At 28.5% G+C, this 22,027-nt stretch overlaps 2 protein-coding genes and 1 pseudogene across 3 annotated transcripts; all 3 read right to left on the bottom strand.

Moving 5' to 3' along the window:
• Nucleotides 1-2,945: 2,945 nt before the first annotated feature.
• On the bottom strand, nt 2,946-5,367 carry LOC129298521 (UDP-glycosyltransferase 82A1-like; annotated as a pseudogene).
• Nucleotides 5,368-10,096: 4,729 nt separating this feature from the next.
• LOC129298522 (uncharacterized) lies at nt 10,097-10,747 on the bottom strand. Its single transcript, XM_054936941.1, has 2 exons — nt 10,694-10,747; nt 10,097-10,594 (listed from the first exon to the last, which is right to left on the bottom strand). The coding sequence occupies exon 2, from the start codon at nt 10,470-10,472 to the stop codon at nt 10,263-10,265; it is 210 nt and encodes a 69-aa protein (XP_054792916.1). The 5' UTR covers nt 10,473-10,594; nt 10,694-10,747; the 3' UTR covers nt 10,097-10,262.
• A 7,673-nt stretch (nt 10,748-18,420) lies between these two features.
• On the bottom strand, nt 18,421-20,467 carry LOC129298520 (UDP-glycosyltransferase 82A1-like). 2 transcript variants are annotated; one of them, XM_054936940.1, is made up of 3 exons: nt 20,199-20,467; nt 19,562-19,923; nt 18,421-18,730 (listed from the first exon to the last, which is right to left on the bottom strand). In XM_054936940.1, exons 2-3 carry the CDS (start codon nt 19,788-19,790, stop codon nt 18,447-18,449), a joined length of 513 nt encoding a protein of 170 aa, XP_054792915.1. In that variant the 5' UTR covers nt 19,791-19,923; nt 20,199-20,467; the 3' UTR covers nt 18,421-18,446. The 2 variants fall into 2 exon arrangements, with proteins under 2 accessions (XP_054792915.1, XP_054792914.1); XM_054936939.1 differs by having other exon boundaries at nt 20,202-20,467.
• Nucleotides 20,468-22,027: the final 1,560 nt, after the last annotated feature.

The raw sequence follows: 22,027 nt of genomic DNA, 5'->3' as shown, positions 1-22,027 counted from the left end.
GGGCAACCGATTAAGGACAATAAAGATAAATTCATCAACTATATTGGAGCTGTCGCAAGAGCAAATGTGCCTATCACACTCAAAAATTGAAAGAAGGCAGATCAATCTACGAGGCAGTATATTTGGGAATAAGTAGAGGTATATTTGTTAACTTACCATTATGTGACTGTTGTGCCTATAATAGTTTATCAATTTACTAATAACATGCTAATATTTTGCAGTCAGCTTTATAATTGATGCTAGTCAAAGGAAGTATGTCCTCCAAATACTGGGAGAGCAATGCGTTCTTTTCAATATTTTGTGGGATCAAAATATATTAAAAGAGCAGGTGGAAACATTAGTTCTAAGGTCCTCACTTTAATTAGACCTTTAGTAACCCAACAACAATGGGATGAATTTGTTGCATATTGTTTTCAAATGGAATTTCAGGTGATTTACTTTACCAATTGATTTTAATTTTCTAATAATATTATGCTATATTATAATTTAATTGATTTTAATTTTTTTCACAGCAATTGAGCCAACAAAATCAAGAGTTGGTTAAGAAAAATCCTTATCCTTTTAAGAAAGGGCATGTGGGGGTATTCAGGCATAGAGGAAAAGATGGTATTTATTAATTACTAATTTATTAATTTTAAAATTACTCCACATTTATTTATTATATTTGCTATTTGTTAATTCTTTTGCTATTGACATGCATAGATTGAGCGAGAAGGCACAGGAGTTAGTAGTATATCCCGCTATGTTCTTTTTATAAAAGGCTGAACCAACAAAGAGGGTAACATTACAGATGAGCATGTTCAGGAGATAGCTAATAAATGTGTAAGTGTCAATATTATTAATTTGACATAGTAAATTCAATTTTTTCATTCAAACAAATAATTTAAGTTTTTCAATTTGTGTCACATAGGTTGCTATCTCAAATGAAGTCTCAAAGGGTGAGTATCCAAAAGATGAATATATCTTGGGTCAGGCATTAGGTAATCCTGACCACCCCGGACACATTAGGGATGTTGGTTTTTGGTGTCACTAAGAAGCAAGTATTTGGGGCTACAAAGCCATCAAAAGGTGCAATGCCTTCTTCAGCTAAGTTTAATGCACTACAAGATGAGGTTGATAGGCTGCATCGGTTAGTTGATGTGTTGCTCACATCCCAAGGAAAGACATCCACTCCTGTGGATATTAGTCCCAATAGTAAGAGAGACAGTTGCATTGTAGCTCAGCCTTCTCATCCGAACCTTCCTGAGGTAATATTAATATTTTTGTTATATTTAATATGTTTTCTCAATTTTATTAACTATTTCAATTTGTTATATATTCTTTACAATTGTTAATTATTTTAAGGATAATTGGATGCTGATTGCCCTTGATCCGGCTGAATAAAAATATGAGAAATTGGCCACCTATTACTTGTGTTCTGCTGGTAGACAACTGGATAATCGTAAAGATATGATGGAATTAATCAACAAGTAAGTGTATTAATTAAGTTCATACTTGTGTTTTTTGATATTTCAAACTACCAACTTCTGTGTTTTTAAGGCTGTGTTTTTGTACCGCATGGATGAATCTTTAACTGTCCCTAGGGTCAAACCATTTGACCAATTGTTCACATGGACAGTAATAAGGGTACATGTTTAAACATTAATTGTTCAAGTATTTATTAATGATTATTCAATAATTTAATATATTTTGTTTGTTTTGTTTTTAAAGTGCCTACATCAAAGACCAAATTCAGTGGACTGTGGATATTGCGTGATGAGATTCAATAGGGACATCATCACTCACGTCAAGACTTCAATTCTTACCAAGGTTCATATTTAATTTAAATATACGTTTTATATATGACAAAATTTCATTAGTTAACTAATTAATTTTGATATGGTTATAATTTAAATTGCAGTATTATGATGACACTTATTGTGAAGAATTTGGGGATGCTCACATCAATGAAGTTGTGGAAAAGTGGTGCCAACATATATTTCAACTTTGGATCATACAAAATTCACGCATTTAGTGAGTGCACATTTGGTCTAGCTTGAAGACAAAAAGAATGTGGCTTAGGATAGAATTATTGTTTCATTTTTTAGGATAGAATTGTGATTTAGGATTAAGATTTGCAACTTTTTTGTTTATAATTAATGTGACTGTGTATATATTCATATATATATATATATATATATGTACATGTTCTTTTAATTCTAAAAGAATATTACTGATGATAATATATATTTGTTAGATTGTCTAAATTATGAAATAATATCAATTCTATTGCAGGGGACCTGCTTAAACGCAACTGCCATATAAAAAAAAATTCTGCAACACATTTGATGGTTATTTTGATAACCATCAAATATGTTAATATATTTGACAGTTATTTAGCATAATTGTCAAATATATACATAAACATTTGATGATTCTCACATCTAACCGTCAAATATGACCTTGTTTTTTCAATCAAAGCAAGTTCTTGTACCTTATACTTGACAGTTATTTAGAACCGTCAAGTATATCAAGCTGCATAAATGACGGTGTCTTATTTGACGATTTTTAACTGTCAAATATAAAGGAAAATAACCATCAAATATGCATAATTCTGTAGTAGTGTAAAGTTAGTTAATGCTTTTAATTTTTTAAAATTATTGTTAATAAAGTTCATTAAATAGATCAAGACAATGTGTTAGTTAGAAGGTTGTTTTAATAGTTAGGGAAGATCACATCAAACGACATTTAGGGGGAAAAAATTTTAGGCAACTTGCAAATGTCTTATAAGAACAACAACGGAAAGAAAAAAAAAAGAAAATTTACTAGACATTAACATCTTGAAAAAAAATACCACCCAGCACTTGTATCCACTGATAAGGAGATTATTCTAATTTAACTAATAATTTTGAGTTCAAGTTTTAAATATGCAGTAGTGATTAAATTCTTGGTGGGAAGCATGCCTCTAAAAGAAGTATCCTTAAACTGCCAACTGCATTAATTTGGGTCAAATACATGGCATGCCAAAGTTCATGCATGAAAAAAAACATCCTGAACAAAATTAAAGGCACATTCTAATTAACTAGCTTCTTTCTTCATGTTTTCAATGAAGGCCTTCAAATTAAGATCTTCCTTCACATCATCATCCCTTCCAATAACAATATCATGCAAATTCATTAACCTAATTTCCATTTCCACATCTTCCATCACCATTCTTATTCCTTCTTCCACATCCTTCAGTCCAAGTCCATTGAGCCTCATACCTACCTTCCAAACTTGAACAATGTAAGCACAATTCAAGAACTGATCACCTGCCACAGGATAACACAGCATCTTTTTCTTGAACTGTATAGCCTCTATCGTTGAGTTCCATCCACAATGTGTCAAGTAACACGCCACGGACTGGTGTCTCAGAACCTCCATTTGTGGTGCCCATGAAACCACTTTTCCTTGATGCTTTGAAACCCTTTCTACAAACCCATTTGGTAACCCTTCAAGCCATGCTTTCTTAAGAACCCAAAGGTAAGGCCTTCTTGATGCTTCAAGTGCCATTGCTAAACTTGTGAGCTCTGCTTCACCAATTGGACTCACCCAACTCCCAAATGAGATGTAAATGACTGAGTTAGGATTTTGAGTATCTAGCCACTCCAAACAGCTCTTGTCTTCTTCCCAGAAGCTTGGATTGTTGTTTGTTTGTATGTGATTGAAAAGATGGCCTACGGGCAAAAGACTCATTTGAGAATTCTCGAGTTTGGTTTCTTCGGAAAAGGAATTGACGAGGAGGTATCTGAGAGTTCTAGATCTTTCCAGAGTTCTTTTCCAAAATTTAAACCTTGCCTCTTTGCAGTCACTGTTCCAGTAAGCCATGGAAGATCTTGGGTGTCTAGTATGGGCATATCTGGTAAAGAGCAAAATTTTCCTTCATGTTGTGGAAGTCCTGTAGGCAAATATATCAAAGATTTTGGATTAGATTCTTCAAATTATTGCATTCATATATATATATATATATATATATAGGAAAAAGAAATAATCATACAATTGCAAGTAATAAAAAAATTATGCTTGCTTTATTATGATTTATATAAACTATTGAAATATGCACTTTTTTGTAAATTAAATATTGAGTTTTAGTTTCTAGTTTGATAGTAAAATATATAAAAATATATACACTTTAATTTTGTCTCTTAACTATAAGAACATAAGATTAAGAATTTTGGATTCATGTTAAATTGTCTGTAGCCGAATATAACCATAAATCTAGCTAAGTTTGTTAATAACACTATCCAATAAATAATGTCGTTCAATGATAAAATATGATTGACTCATATTTAGTGTTATGATCACAACGTCAAAAAATCTTTAAAAAACAGTGGTTTATGCAAATACCAGACTTTCCTCGTTAATAGCATCTTTTCGGATGGATTTTTTGTCAAAAGTAAAAGTTCCTTAGAAATGGCCCTGGGTAGTTCAGATATTAGTTTTCTTCATGATACCTGCCTCCGGATGAAAATTAAGAGAGAAAGACAAATAATGACCTTATAAGAATATTAATGTCAAGTTGGGATCTCTTCACAATTAAGACTTCCAAATTCATAACTCATTTTCCCTTGTTTTAGTGTTGAAATCTTTAAAAAAAATCTTGATTTGATATTAATCTTTTTATGAGATCCTTACTTATCATTTTTCCATGAATTAAATGAAATAAGTAAGGGATCAAGATCAATCCCCTTACACTTACAGGTGTTGTATGTATCGATCAACTGGTAAGAAATAATTCTCTGAGTTTCTTGATAAATAAATTGAGTTAAATAACTATGCATATACCTGTTTCCGAAATGAGGCCACACCGAACCATTTCAGGCATGGAAGCAATCAATCTGTAAGTCGCAAACATGACAGGCCAAAACCCAGCAACAACGATACCACACTTGTGGCCAACTTGTATAGCCCAAGAAGCCAGCAAGTCAACCACCACACAAACCACCGTGCCGCCACCGCCATCTTGAAGCTTCTGAATCAACTTCGCCAACTGAGAAGGCATGGTGTTCTCCATGGCTGATTCAATCCCAAAGAAATCTGCTGTGGTGGTGTCCTTCTGATCAAACCCATCAGATACACCAACCCACTTGATCTGATCATCAAGATGATGATGATGAGCCATAATCTGATTGTAGATGTATTGAGGAAGAACCATTATTGGTTCGAACCCAAGGTTGAGAAACGCCATGGCTAGCTTCTGCATGGGATTTACGTGTCCCTGAGCTGGATATGGCACCATAATGATTCTTGGCTTCTTTGAGCTCCTCATATTTCCCATCTCAGGCAAGCAATTATCTTCACAAATATAAGGCATGCTAGTGAGATAAATTACTGTTGGCTCACTTTTAATTGCTCATGGTTTGGTTTAGTTTAATTGAATGTAACACCATATATATATATATATATATAAAAGGTAGCAAGGTACTAGTCAACTAACTATGTGCATGCATGTGAAGTGTGAACTAGGAGGTTTAACTTATATGTTTATTTATTAATTAGTTTAGTGAAGCTTATTTTATACTATACAAATACACACTGATAGAACAGTCAACTTGCACGTGCCTAAATGAGTTATATATTTTGAATTTGCAAACACGCACCCACACTCCACCGCTGGTCACTTTATGGCCGGTGCATTAATTATAAAATTTCTTATGGATTGCGATCCACTCCAATAACTCATGGATATATAGTAGGATTTATTAATTTTTTTTATAGGATTAAAGAATATTCTTGACCCTCAATTATTTGTTGAGCAGCGTCTAACATCCTAAATTTACATATGATGTAATTTTTTTCTTTAACATTTAAAATGGTGTATTGGGTTTCCTGTAACTTTGACAATTTTGAATTAAAAATTGCAGAAAGTGAAAAATTACAAAAAAGAACCCAAAAATACATATAAATACCTTATAAAAAATTAATATCAATTAAACCCCTAAAATAGTGTGATAATTTATAAGTTTTTTTTAATTCATAAATCCTCCATAAATTTTCAGCTATTTTGAAAAAAGTGTTCATTTATAAATAACACAATTTGTAGGGAGATTTATAAATTATCATACTATTTTATGAACTTAATCAGATATTTTTTCTTATAACTAGGGTACTTATTTGTAATTTTATGTTATTTTCTATAATTTTTAATATATTTTTTTATAATTTATTGGGTTAATTAACAGTCAAAATTAACTTTTTTTATCAGCAGGGTGCCTAACATATTATTTTTAAATGTTGAAGAAAAAAATTGTATAACATTTAAGTTTAGGATACCAGAAGCTTGAACAAATAGTTTAGAGGCAACAATCCTATTAACCTCTTTTTTATATTATATAAGTTTAGGAGTATTCTGTTTGGTTCTTATTATAAAGACCTGTTAATTATTAATTATTTTACAAGAATTAAGAAATTTAGTTTTAATCAGTTAATGTTTTTAATTTTTAAAATTACCCTTAATGAAATTCATTAAATAGAGAATAATAGTCAATGAGTTAGAAAATATTTAGTTAATTATATTACAAATATGAAAACAAAGTATTAGTGTTAAGTCATTTTTTCAAATTTCATTCGACATAGAAGATATCTAGTTTTTAACAAAAGCAAAAAGGAAAACGCGTTTTTTTAAATCGTGGGTATTAAAACGTGTGTGAATATTTTTATTATAATTTTAAATCAAAGCATGATTTGATGCCTTAAGGAATCGTGTTTTCTACAACCTCCGCAAATAGAGTGCGTTTCTCTTGCGGTCTGACTATTATTATATGATCCACTTGTGAACATTTTTCTGGGTGGGAAAGTGGGTTAGCTCCAATATAGATCATATTTATATACGTTATTGTGAGTTTTTTTTTTTGTTTAATTCCAAATTGCATTCAAATCTTGAAAGCATATTCTCAATGCAAAATATTTTTAAAACACTTGTCACACCACATATATATATATACTCCCTCTATTTTTATTTATAGGAAAAACTACTATTTGTAATTTATTTTTTATATAAACAAAATCACATTTTTTAATGGACATTTATTGCAAACCTTTTAAATTACTCCACAGTCATAAGAAATAATTAATGAAGGTTTAATTTACACAAGTAATAAAGGGTATTGTAGTCTAATTTTTTAAACATAATTAATATAGCTAATTGATTTTCTTAAATTATGTGTTACATAAACTATAGACCTATGAGTATATAGGAAGCTAAACTCGTTTTTAGTGCATTTTCATCCCTTCCTTGCTATTTAATTTTGACTAATAGTTAACTAGAAAATTTACAAAAAAATAATCTTAAAAATTACAGAAAATGATTAAAAGAATCATATAAAAGGATCCAAAAATTATGAGTTATAATTTTTTGGGTCATTTTATGTAACTTTTGGGTCATTTTCTCTGATTCTTAGTCTTTTTTGTATTTTTTTAATCAATTAAGAATCAAAATTAATAGCAAGTGGTGATTACCATGATTTTAAAAATGCTTAGAGATAAAAATGTATAAAAAAATAAATTTAAGGTCCCAGATATTCTAAGACCTATCCTTTAAAGGTTAAAGGTTAAATTATCATTTTAGCCCATTTTATATACATATACACCCATTTACTAATGCAGGTATGATTTCGTTTGCATAAAGCCAACACACATCAGCATCTCCGGTTTGGTAACCTGTTATATTTTCAGAATAGTTCTTTTAAAAAAAAAACAAAAAAAAACTTATTTAAAAATGTGTTTTATGTTACTTCCTCCGTTAAAAAATATAAGACATTTTTAACCAAATCTTACTTTTTAATAAAGTAGTTACTTACTTTCAAACTAATCCTATTTTTTTATATTTACACCTATTAAATATCCTATAATAAATATAAAATTATTATGAATAAAAATACTTTAAAAAAAAGACAATGATTGCACCTCAAATGATTAAAAATATTTTATATTTTTTAACATTTAATTTTTTAAAAAAATACTTTATATTTTTAAACGAAAGGAGTATTTATTATGAAAAACAAAAAATTTTAAAATTGTTCTATAGAACTAAAAAACTATAACATCTTTTAGATGTTTTATTACTTTTTATTCCGCAAAACTATCGGAAAGGTATAAAATATTACATTTTCATTAATGATAATTATATTAGTAAAATAAATATTTTTATCATTTATTTCATCAATTTATATTTTTTTAAATAATGATTCAAACATATTTTCTTTCATTTTTTTAAACTTATTCTAAAAATCATTTTATAAAATTATTTTGAGAACATAAAAAAAAATAAAACAGAATCAGACAAGTTCAATGTTCGCACCACCAAACAAAAGGGCCATGAAAACTTATATTGATTTGCACTTTATAATATTTTAATATTGGCGTGTTCAAATAGAGTGCGCGAGGATATACATGAACCTTTATTGGTTAGGCATGAATCCATCTTACACTGTGAAAAGGAATTCAGCGAGATAGCTTTTCTCTCTTTCACAACCACACTCTAGTACTTTACATTATATATGCTGACGAGATTAGGGAGAGGGAGAGGTGCGACTAGACTGGGCATGGGCCAAGGATATTTTGTTTGTATGTATTTTTTTTAAAAAAATATAATTTTAAATTTTTATATTTTAGTCTAATTTTGCTATATGTTTCTTTATTTTTTGAGTATTCTAAGTCCTTTTACTTCTATTTTTCAATGCTTTAGGTACTTTCATGAGTTGTGTTACAGGATCTAGAGCATTAAAAAATAAAAATATAAAGATTTAAAACATTATAAAAAAGCATAGAATTTGTAGTAAAATTTGAGTAAAGCATTGAGATCTAAAATCATATTTTTCTGTATTTTTTAATAATAAAAACGGTGCCATTTTGAATAAATGGAAGAGAAATGGAGCTAAGGGAATTGAAGACACCCTGCGCCCTGAATGAATGACCAATTTGGTACCAAGTGTTTTGAACAATATTGGAATTAGTGACTAGAGTAATGATGAGGTTAGTTCAATGGATTAGGAGTGTATTAGGTTACCTCCAATCTCACTTAGTTCAATTGAAGACAACTCATCTCAAGTATGTAACACAAACATCAATTTAGATATAAATTCATGGGAAGTCTCACATGCTAACACAACCAATGCAAATATACATTTCCTTCACAAGACAACTTAGAATTGTTTCCTTTTCTTAATAAATTCTAATTTAAAATGAATAAATTAAAATTAATTCCACAAATAAAATTTACTTATAAAAAAAATAAGATCAAAGCTTTAGTAAAATTTGAATGCAAAGTCATATTTACGCCTAAAATACCCTTTATGTAATGAGACCCAAATTCTTATAAAAAATTAATCTAAAGGAGCGCATGAATTAATGCATAAACCAAGTGTAAAATGATGTGAAATGTATGTAAGAAATCTGGGCAAATACTTCATCTTTGTATTTTAAATTATTTATCTCTATTTCTAAATAAATTGTATTAAATTTTAGATTGAAATTGCTTTACAAAGTTTGTAAATAATTGTATCATTCCAATACATAAAATTAAAAATATGTTAATTTATTAACATTTGTTTAACTATAATTCGACTAATAAATCATGAACCATACTGTTATACTTGGTTAAATAACTAATCTAGTTTTTAAAACCTTACTCATATAAATATTTTTACAATGCTTATCGTACCAGAAATATTTATAATGCTTAGATTGCTAGCACTATAAATAAAAATTAAAACAAACAACACTGTCTCCGATCGGAAATGTCAACATAAATACTGTTTCAGCAATTTGTCAATAGAATCCCAAAACAAATCTGGGGAACTTCTTTTCGTCCCCTCCTCTGTCATCATCAAAACACTAAACAAGCAACAAACAAAAATAAAAATGAAACTCAACTCTTAATTAAACTCAAATTGATCTCTATATATTTTGTAATTTTTTGAATCAATTAATAGTCAAAATTCACTTTATTTAATAACATGGTGTCCAGTGAACCATTTTTTAAAGTTGAAGGAAGAAATTATACTGCGTATAAGTTTAGAATGCAGAGGGAATCGTTGAAAGCCCTTAAACTCTTAAAACCCATAAAAACTTACAAAAATGAATCTCAAAACTCGTAGATGCTACTCAATATATTACAGCCATTTCACAACGCACACCACATAGAAGAGATTTCTTCAAAAGAGAGAGAATCACCCACATACCCACACATATACAATAGAAGAAGAACACGAAAGACTAACATTAATACATTATGATTGATCGAATCAAACATTATCAGTGTTGTCTGGCTTTGAATGATGAGGAGGAGGAGGAGGCGAAGGGAAAGAATTTGGTGGAGGAGTGGGCACACCAAAGACTTGAGGATTGGTCTTTATGTCTTGTCTTCCTCTTGCTCGTCCGAGGAAGTAGCATCCAAAACCCAGAATTAAACAGAAGAGAATCAGAGGCAGCGATATCACCAGCACCATACCCATCTTTCTGGAGCTTTAATGGATGGATTCAGCAACTCACAGGAGAAAATTATGACGAAGAAGATCGAGAAGAAACAGAGATCTCGAGATCTGAGAAAGGAATGGGAAGTATTTTCTTCTGTACACTGCACAGAGAACAGAGGAAGGTGAGAAATATATATATATATATATATATGTATATGTATAACGAAGAAGAAAAGAGATAGATCTCAAGAGAAAGCTACTGTGTGGCGTGGTCTGGAAGGTTTCAGATTCTGTCGTTTAAAGAGATGGTGAAGGCGGGGACGAGGCTAACGTTCAAGTTACAACGGTCACTATTTGTGGGCCCCACCACTTCGCTCAGATACAATATTTTTAAAAGAAATATTCCTTCGTTCCTTGGATTATATCAGATGCTGACACGTATCCGTAGCCGCTCACTGATCTTCGATTCTTTGACAGATATTATTGTCATTATTTTCTTATTTTAATTATTATTTATTTAGAAGTGAAATTTTTTTAAAATTATAAATAAGCAGAAAAATTAGCAAAACTCACTTGACCCTTGAGGCTTTTTCTTCTTCTTGTTTTTCTTGGGCCCCTTTTCGTACTTTTTATTTTCGTTTATATGTTTTTCTTTTTTTACTTCTTATTTTAATTAGGACAAAACTTAGTTCCATCTTCTTACATCCATTAGGTTAAGTTCTCCAATAAAATTTTAGGACATAGAGTTTTTTAATTATAAAAATTCACATGGATAAAATTTCAAAATTCTGCTGCGCCATTATTAATAATAAAAATCATATATTAAAATATTTGACTAGACAATTGGACCTTATATAGTTTGTCCATTCTAAAATTATCATAATATTTTTTCTCTATCCCATATATTGTTAACTTTTCTTTTTGCCGGTTCTCGTCTTATCATCCTACTTGTTCATTTAAAAAAAGAAATAAAAGATGCAATTTACGATTAAAGTTAGTAATAATTAAAACTGCTATAACAATCAAATATTTTTAGCATCGTAAAAATAAATTAAAATTGACATTTCTGAATATAATTAGTAATCCTTAATGTGATTATATAACTTTTAAAATGTATAAAATATTTATAATTTATTATTATTTCTAAATAAAAAGTACTTATAACATGACTTATTTATAATTTAAAAATTTTATTTTGCCGACATGAGTTAAATTAAAGAAAAACATGAGAACAAAAAAGTAAATATTATAAAAAAATTGGCCATGAGTTAAATTGCATAACTAACAATGGTTTTATAAACTCAGTTTTCTTTAAATAAGATCAGGCATTCGAATATTATGAATGCAAAAAAAAAAAAGAAAAAAGAAAAAACAAAACAGAGAGAGAGGTGCTTTTAATTTAGTTTAACAATGCTTGTTTCAGTGACATCAAATATGGAAATTCAAAACCAATGCAAATGTTTTTCTAGGCCTGAAAAACCAAAGCAATTTCATTACACCAAACAAAGTTTGCTTCTTGGCCAAGACACCAAACAAAACTTATTAAAGTAGTTTTAGTCTTCAACATAAGCCCACATTAAAGCCTAAAAGTTGGGATCTGACTTTTGTACTCACAGCCACACTCATTCTTATTGATATGAAGTTTGACCCACGTGTGTGTGTGTGTATTTTACGGAGAAAAAAAGGTTGGTGTGTATTCAGTTTTTAATTTATTAAAAGTTCATTATTTAATAAAAATTAGTTTAATAAAAATTAATTGTTATAACAAAATTTATATTTAGATATATTTTTTAAAATTTAATTTAATAAACTAAAAGTTATTTAAATTATGTATAGTAAAATGTACGTTTGAATATATAATTATAAAAAATGATATTAATTTATAATAATTTATAATTTTTGTTATAATGTAATATATTAGAAATTTTTAAAAAATGTGATAAAAAATTTCAAAAGGTTGCTCTATTAGAAATGTTTGGATGATATACAATGAAAAATAATTTTAAATGTATAGTTACTTAAAAAGACATATAGAATATATTATATGTAATTTTTGTTATGTGTAATTTGATTTACCAAAAATATATATAAACAATGGTATAACATTTAAAATGGTTAATAATATATATAATAAAAGAAAATAGATAATATAAAATTTTATATGTTGAATAACATATATAATAAAGATGTATAAATAATTTTTAGATATCAAAAGATATAAAAAATTATGTTTTTAATATGAAAGTAATTTATTCTTTTTTTGTGGGAACACTAGCGAAATGACGATGAAAATAATGCAAGAGGCTAGAGCTGCATGTGGTTTTTGTGGTCCGTAATAATAGGCGAGGAAGAAGGGTAATGTAGGAACTTTAGAAATTTTTCCTATCTCATTATATGCTTAACTAGCTTTTCTAAATTCAAAAGTACTTGCAGTGTACATTTGCAAAATGAACTTTCAATAACATTTAAATGTACTTTAAGAAAGTAATTTTATTCTCAAACTCTTATCCAAATAATATTTGACTTTTAGAAAGTGTCAAAAGCACATTCCAAAAGTCAAATGTGAGACAAGCCCTGACTCTCTTTTGATGAAGTGTGGGTGTGGCTATAAACTTTTGAGTTTTGATTTAGTAAAATTATCCAAATTTTTCTTTCTGGATCTATATATAGCAAAAAAGCAAGTGAGAGTTACAGTGAAATCTCAAAATTTTGTATTAATGAGAATTAAGTTGTCAAGTTTTTGAAAAAAGAGAGCTGCAGATATATATCAATTTAAACTAGTATAAATTCAGAATTTTAAATTATAGATAAAATCTTTAAGTTCCAAATATAACTCTCAGATGGTATGTGATTTCTATTTATATTTGTCTGAATCAATATTTATAACTCATTTTTTAGAAGATTTTATTGATAACTTAACTATCTTTAATTTGTTTTTTTAGGGATCTAATTATCATTCTCTCAAAAAGTAAAAGGAGAATGACAATTAATTTCCTAAATAAGGATTTAATGATAGTTATGTATCTAATAAAGTTTTTGAAAAAATAAGTTGCAAATATCAATCCAAATCATCATAAATTTAAAAGTTCCAATGAAAAATAAGACATTTAAATTTTAAAAGTAACTCTTAGTTTGAAATTAACATTTTTATTTATAATTGTTTGAATTAATATTTATAACTTATTATTTTAAAAAAATTATTAAAAACTTAACTGTTATTAATTTTTTCTTTTATGATTTTAGTGTCATTTTCTCAAAATTAAAGTAAATGTAGAGGACAACTTGTGTGTTCAACATGATTTTACTAGTTTAGGATATTATAATTGGCTTCAAAAGGTGCAGGCCGATTATCACCTAAATCCTAAACTGTAATTAGCAAAAAGGAAACGCTCAAAAGAGTTGTACAATCACTAAATTTTAACTCGATACTAGAAAGTGATCACTTTTATTATGACATTTTTGAATAATCAGTAATATAAAACAACTATAGTTAAGCATATGAGTTAAAAAATTTACTTTTAGTTATTGAAATTCTATCCCATTACTTGTTTAATTAGCTAAAACCATTGCATATTAAAGCACTCTAAACCCGTTGTCTATAATCTCACTATAAGCTAATGGTTTTATGATCCATGGCCTAAAGTATGAAAAAACTGTTACCTTAGATTATAGGTAACGGAGGTAGGTTATATGACCAAAAACCATTACTTATACCTATAGGCAATTGTTTTTCACCCTATTGCAATGGTGTTGGATGGTTGTCATAGAATAAAAATTTTGTAAACATTTGGAGACACTTGAGCAGTGATCTCCCATCCTCTAAACAGACCAGACCACTTCTTTTTTGTATACTTTATATGCATGCTATCAATTGAGAGTTTATTACAAATACCAAGTGTCAGGATTTGACTTCAGTAGAAGTTTGAAAACTGATTTGTAATGCTCCTTATTTTGGCTAAATTGTATTGTTTGAATCTGTGAATGTTGTTGGATATTGTGCTATTGATTGTGGATTATGTTTTATTTCATGCATTATATGTTCGATCTAAATGATTGTGTATGGCCTAACGATGGTGGAAGACCCTTGACTGTAGCTTGGACTCTGAGTGTTTATTTTTCTTGTGGATCCTAAAAGCAGGATCCTTGCTGTGGGTTCTGATTTCGGTGATCAGACTAGGTGATACGCAATTTGAACCGGTTAGATTTTTAATTTGGAGGATCCAATTTTACAGTTTTCATTTCATTTTATTTTATTTTACATTTATTAAATAAAAAATATAAAATTTTAATAAATCTATTTTATTACAAATATGGACAATACATATTTAATTTTGATAATCCAATTTAATATTAAATTTTTTTAAATTAACTATCTAGATCTACTATGGATAGTTTAGATTTAAAATTTTTTACTTGAAACTTTTTTCTAAATTTTTTTAAGGATCCAGTTTAGAAAGTATCTTTATTTTTTATCATATTTTTACTAAAATAAAAAATTATAAGAATTCTAGAAAATTTTAATATAAATTTACACTATCTAGAGAATATTTGAATAGTCAAGTTATAAGAATTTAAAAAAATTAATATTAGATTGGACTATTCAAATTAAATCTGCTTTGTCCATTTTGTTGATATAAGATAGATTTATTAAAATTTTTATAATTTTTATTTTAATAAATACCAAATAAATATATAAAATAAAAGGTAAATCTGGATTATCTAAATACTCATCACTTGATGAGAACCAAAAAAACAAAATCTAGTTTTCGTCACGTGTATTGTGAAATTTGATTGTTTTAAATATTTGTAAAATTGTTAATTCAATGTTAAGGGTGTTAAACAAGTAGTCTTCATGTAAGTGTGTGATAAACAAATGTTTTTTTTTATAAACTATATATATATATATATGTATGTATGTATGTATGTATGTATATCTGTGTGTGTGTTTAAGTTTTCTTCCACCATACTTTATTTAATTGTATGGATGTTTCTTTCATATGGACACCGAGAAAAGTGCAAGTAGTCTTTCATATATGCAAGCTTTTTTCTTCCATCATATGAAAGTTTCTCTAACCATATGCATCCATGTTTCTTCCATGGACACCGAAGATATAATTTATATGTGCAAGTCGTCTTCCATGCATGCAAGCTTTCTTCCACCAAATGCATGGTTCTTCCAATATTATCACACAATATTTCAAGAATTTTTTTTTTCATTATCCAAAAAATTCCTTTTTTAATAAAATTTTATAATATAACTACAAATTTTTATGAACAATTGTGAACCCAAGAGATATCAATATTCATGACATATTTCAAGAAAAAGTGTGAACTATATATATTCGAGAAAACGTCCAATTCCATAACAATATTCACAATACCAATATATAATTTTTTTTTTATATGATCTGAATTTGGTCATTCCACTCCCAAACTTTATTCTTCTTTGAAATTTTGGTACATATTAGAATAAAAGTAGGTACTTTCGCTCATTTAATTTTTTTTAATTACAAATCCTTTACAAATTTCTTCTGCATATTTAATTTTCCTTATTTTGAATACAAGAAAAAGACCATTCCACAGCATTGTTATTTAAATTATTGAACCCATTCTTACATGTTTATGATTCCGGATATATAAAGGCAACCCATTTATATCACCATATCTGAACAAATCCATGGAATAGTGTGCCGGTTTCACAAAAGTATTAATATATTATTTTTGGGTGGCATTATCGAGCACAGTTATTGATTTACACTTTACAATATTATAATCTTAATGTCAGTATGCAACTTGATATATTTTCCCAAACGACTATATTAAATATGTTGAAAAAATTTAAATAATTTTATTTAATTGTTTTTCAAAAATTTAACTGAAATTATCCAAAATTTGATTTTGATAATATAATTTTGAAGTAAACATTCTAGATTGAAGTTACATATACTAACAAATTAAAAGTATTCTCACAAAAAAATATAATTCCAAAATTATAACCCATGATGTATATAATTTTCTGTTCTCAACTACTTTGAAAGGGCATGTTGATGTAAAAATTAGAGAAAACATAACTTTCAATTTTTACACTTTGTACTTGATTTGTTGTTGGTCCCTATATTTTATTATTGATGTTTTAAGTCTGTACAGTTTTCTCCATCTGCAATTTAAGTCCCTACACTTTTAAAGGGATGCTAATGTAGCCTTAACGGTGTTAATTATGCTGATGTGAATAATAACACTATTAATTATATAGTGACGTGTCAGTTAGTTGCAAATGTGTATTTTTTTGAGAAAAAAAGAAAGAAAAGTTGATGTGTATTTTTTAATAATTATATATATATATATATATAAGTAGGGTTTAAGGCTACAAGAAAATGTCATGTATTTATTTTTAGGTTCACTGCAATTCTGTGCTTTAGGGTGCATTTCTTGTGATTTTGTATTCTAAAGTTAGGTTTGGGGTTGGGTTCAAAATAATTTATTATTTTTTAATGTATATAAAATATATTATTTAGGTTTGGAGTTAGAACAATTTTTTTTCACTTTTTGATTATTAAAAAAAATCCCAAAGGTCCTATTTACATACTTTTTTCAATTTTATCCTTTCTTGATGAACGTAAAGGTATTTAATATAGTTATATCATTATTTAAAAGAAAAGATAAAAATGAAAGTACATATCATTCTTTTACAATATTAAGAAAAAAATGAACATTTTTAATATACATGAAATGGTTAAAAGTGTCTTATAATAAGAATTGAAGGGGGTACATATAAGCTTTCCTTTCTTTTTTTTACCCCAGAAAAAATATACATCGGCCACTAACTGACATATCACCATATAATTAATGATGTTATTATCCATATTAGTATAATTTATACCATTAATGCCACATCAGCACCCCTCTAAAAGTGTAGGGATATAAAGTGTAAGCGGAAAACATTGTAGCAACTTAGAGCACCGAAAATAAAGTGAGGAATCAATAGCAAATTGGATGTAAAGTATAGGGATTTAAAAGTTACATTTTTCTTTAAAATTATCGCATTGTGGTCCGTTCTGGAAAAGCCTATAATTGAAAATAGCCCCTGAAATATGGGAATTCATGGTGAGTACTTGTCTATATAATCCTGATTTAAAATTGGATATTTTAATTTAATGTTATTTCTTTTATATTTTTAATTATTTTTATTTAAACACAGATAATTTTCTTATGGTTACCTTTTTTTTTGAAAAGTTCTTTTTTAAAAATATTTACAAATTTAAAACTTAAAATATAGATTTTGCAAGATCTCATGGGCATGACAAAAAAAAACCAAGGATGGGCAAGTTCAAGTTGTCCAAATAGATACTGAATCAATCTAATAAACTATAAATCAAAACCTCGATTAATTCTATGATAAGTCCGCAGGTTTTACAAAAGTTACTAATTAAAGTCTTATTTTCTACTTATTAATCCGCAATCAACAATAGCTAGACAATAGGTCTTTAAACATAATACTCTCTCTGATCCTTATATTATAAGGATTTGTTAATAACTTTACATACACCAAGGAATTTAGGTAAAGTTAGTTCATGCTTTTAAATTTTTAAAATTATTCTTAATAAAGTTCGTTAAGTAGATCAAGACAATGTGCTAGTTAGAAGGTTGTTTTAATTAGTTAGGGAAGATCACATCAAACGACATTTAGGGAAAACACTTTAGATAACTTACAAATGTCTTGCAAGAACAACCATGAAAAAGAAAAGAAAAGAAAATTTACTAGACATTAACCTCTTGAATAAAATACCACCAAGCACTTGTATCTACTAATAACAAGATTGTTCTAGTTTAACTAGTAGTTTTAAGTTCAAGCTTTAGATATGCAGTAGCAATTAAATTCTCAGAGGAAGGCATGCCTCTCAAAGAGATATCCTCAAGGTGTCAACTGGATTAGTTTGGGTCAAATACACGAGATGCCAAAGTTTAAGCATTAAAAAAAAAAACATCCTGAACAAAATTAAAGGCACATTCTAATTAACAAGCTCCTTTCTTCATGTTTTCAATGAAGGCCTTCAAATTAAGATCTTCCTTCACATGATCATCCCTTCCAATAACAATATCATGCAAATTCCTTAACCTAATTTCCATTTCCACATCCTCCATCACCATTCTCAGTCCTTCTTCCACATCCTTCAGTCCAAGTCCATTGAGCCTCATACCTACCTTCCAAACTTGAACGATGTAAGCACAATTCAAGAACTGATCACCTGCCACAGGATAGCACAGCATCTTGCTGTGGAAATCATGCTGTGGAAATCCTATAGACAAGTATATCAAAGATTTTAGGTTAGATTCTTCATATTATTGCATTCATATATATATATATATATATTTGTATACATATAAATCATACAATTGCAAGGAAAAAAAAAGTTATGCTTGCTTTATTATAATTTATATGAACTATTGAAATAAGCACTTTTTCGTAAATTAAATATTTCAGTTTTAGTTTCTAGTTTGATAATAAAAAATATATAAATATATATATATACACTTTAATTTTGTCTCTTAACTATAAGAACATAAGATAAAGAATTTTGGATTCATGTTAAATTGTCTCTAGCTGAATATAACCATAAATCTAACACTAAGTCTGTTAGTAAGAATATCTGATAAATGATGTTGTTCAATGATAAAAATTTGATTGACTTATATTTAGTGTTACGAGTCCCACTTTAGAATATCTTTAAAAAATGTGGTTTATAAATATAACACACTCCTCCTTATTAGTATCTTTTGAGATAGATTTTTTCATGATATCTGCCTCCCAATGAAAATTAAGAGAATAACAAATAAGGACATCATAAGAATATTAATGTCAAGTTAGGACCTTTTCACGATTAAGACTTCCAAATTCATAACTCATTTTCCCTTGTTTTAGTATTGAAATCTTTAAAAAAAATTTTGATTTGACATTAATCTTCTTATCAGGTCCTTACTTATCATTTTCCCATGAATTAAATGAAATAAGTAAGGGATCGAGATCAATCCCCTTGCACTTACAGGTGTTGTATGTATCGATCAACTGATAAGAAATAATTCTCAGAGTTTCGTGATAAATAAATTGAGTTAAATAACTATACAAATACCCGTTTCAGAAATGAGGCCGCATCGAACCGTTTCAGGTATGGAAGCAATCAATCTGTAAGTCGCAAGCATGGCAGGCCAAAACCCAGCAACAACGATACCACACTTGTGGCCAACTTGTATAGCCCAAGAAGCCAGCAATTCAACCACCACACAAACCACCGTGCCGCCACCGCCATCCCGAAGCTCCTGAATCAACTCCTCCAACTGACCAGGCATGGTGTTCTCCATGGCTGATTCAATCCCAAAGAAATCTGCTGTGGCAGTGTCCTTCTGATCAAACCCATCGGATACAGCGACCCACTTGATCTGATCACCACGATGGTGATGATGATGAACGATAATCCGATTGTAGAGCCAAGACCTGGGTAGGGAGGTGCAGGACAATACAATTTAAAAATAAATAATTAAAAAATAATTTTCGAATTTTTTAAAATTAATTACCTTAGGCCAAAAAATATTAACATGAGTAAAATTATACATATTTTTATTTGAAAAAATATATTGAGATGTTTTTATTAAAAATATGCTAATAAGGTTGATGTGAGTTTTAAATTTAGACCTCTAAATATTTTTTATTGAGTCTAGAGAGCTTAAAAAGCTAAAAATATAAGGTATAAGATTGTAAATTTCTCATACTACATGTGCAATTTTTCTCATGTGAGGGGGTGCATTTCCCCCTCCACATGTACGTGGCAGAGCCACTGGTGGAAGCACCATTATTGGTTCGAACCCAAGGTTGAGAAACGCCATGGCTAGCTTCTGCATGGTAGTTACGTGTCCCTGAGCTGGATATGGCACCATAATGATTCTTGTCTTCTTTGAGCTCCTCATATTTCCCATCTCAGGCAAGCAATTATCTTCACAAATATAAGGCATGCTAGTGAGATATATTACTGTTGGCTCACTCTTAATTGCTCATGGTTTGGTTTAGTTTAATTGAATGTAACATTATATATATATATATATATATAAGGTAGCAAGGTACTAGTCAACTAACTATGTGCATGCATGTGAAGTGTGAACTAGGAGGTTTAATTTATATATTTATTTATTAATTAGTTTAGTGAAGCTTATTCTTAGACTACGCAAATACACACTGGTAGACCAGTCAACTTGCACGTGCCTAAATGAGTTATATATGTTGGATTTGCAAACACGCACCCACACTCCACCGCCGGTCACTTTATGGCCGGTGCATTAATTATAAAATTCTTATGGATTGCGGTGCACTACAATAACCATGGATATATAGCAGGACTTATTAATGATTTTTATAGGATTAAAGAATATTCTTGACCCTCAATTATCTGTTGAGCAGCGTCATCATGTAATTTTTTCCTTTAACATTAAAATGATGTATTGGGTTTCCTGTAACTTTGACAATTTTGAATTAAAAAGTGCAGAAAGTGAAAAATTGCAAAAAAAAAACCCAAAAATACACATAAATACCTTATAAAAAAATTAATATCACTTAAACACCCAAAATAGTGTTATAATTTGTAAGTTTTTTTTCAAATTTATAAATCCTCCAAAAATTTTCAGCTATTTTGAAAAATGTGTTCATTTATAAATAACACAATTTGTGGGGAGATTTATAAATTATCATACTATTTTATGAACTTAATCAGATATTTTTTCTTATAACTAGGGTTCTTATTTGTAATTTTATGTCATTTTCTATAATTTTTAATGTACTCTTTTATAATTTGTTAGGTCAATTAATATTCAAAATTAACTTTTTTTTATTAACTGGTTGCCTAACATATTATTTCAAATATTGAAAGAAAAAATTATACAACATTTAAGTTTAGGATACCAGAAGCTTGAACAAATAGTTTAGAGGCAACAATGCTATTATTTCTTTTTATATTATATAAGTTTAGGAGTATTCTGTTTGGTTCTTATTATAAAGACTTGTTAATTATTAATTATTTTACAATAATTAAGAAATTTAGTTATAATCAGTTAATTTTTTTATTTTTAAAATTACCCTTATGAAATTCATTGAATAGAGAATAATAATGAGTGAGTTAGAAAATATTTGTTAATTATATTACAAATATAAAACAAATATTAGGATTAAGTCATTTTTTCAAATTTTCATTCGACACAGATGACATCTAGTTTTTAACAAAATCAAAAAGAAACGCGTTTTTCTTTCTTTGTTTTTTTTTGATGTGTGAGTATTTTTATATTAGAATTTTAAATCAAAGCATGATTTGATGCCTTAAGGAATCGTGTTTTCTACAACCTCCACAAATGGAGTGTGTTTCTCTTGCGGTCTGACTATTATAAGATCCACTTGTGAACATTTTTCTGGGTGGGAAAGTGGGTTAGCTCCATATAGATCATATTTGTATATGTCATTGCGAGGTATTTTTTTTAATTCCAGATTCCATTCAAATTTTGAAGCATATTCTCGTTGCAAAATATTTTTTGAAACAATTTTCACACCATCATATATA

The sequence above is a fragment of the Prosopis cineraria genome, unplaced genomic scaffold, assembly GCF_029017545.1.
Source record: "Prosopis cineraria cultivar Desert tree isolate PC_DT_omini unplaced genomic scaffold, ASM2901754v1 PC838, whole genome shotgun sequence".
In the NCBI taxonomy this organism is placed as follows: Eukaryota; Viridiplantae; Streptophyta; class Magnoliopsida; order Fabales; family Fabaceae; genus Prosopis; species Prosopis cineraria.
The sequence above is the reverse complement of the archived record's forward strand: the minus strand, read 5'-3'. Positions and strand labels throughout refer to the sequence as shown.

Bases quoted from the DNA above. Each gene is read 5' to 3' on its own strand.
- LOC129298522 (XM_054936941.1), bottom strand. From the start codon at position 10,472: ATGGGTATGGTGCTGGTGATATCGCTGCCTCTGATTCTCTTCTGTTTA.
- LOC129298520 (XM_054936939.1), bottom strand. The intron at 18,731-19,561 runs GTATTTGTATAG...ACTTGTCTATAG, and splicing joins CGGCCTCATTTCTGAAACGG to GATTTCCACAGCATGATTTC.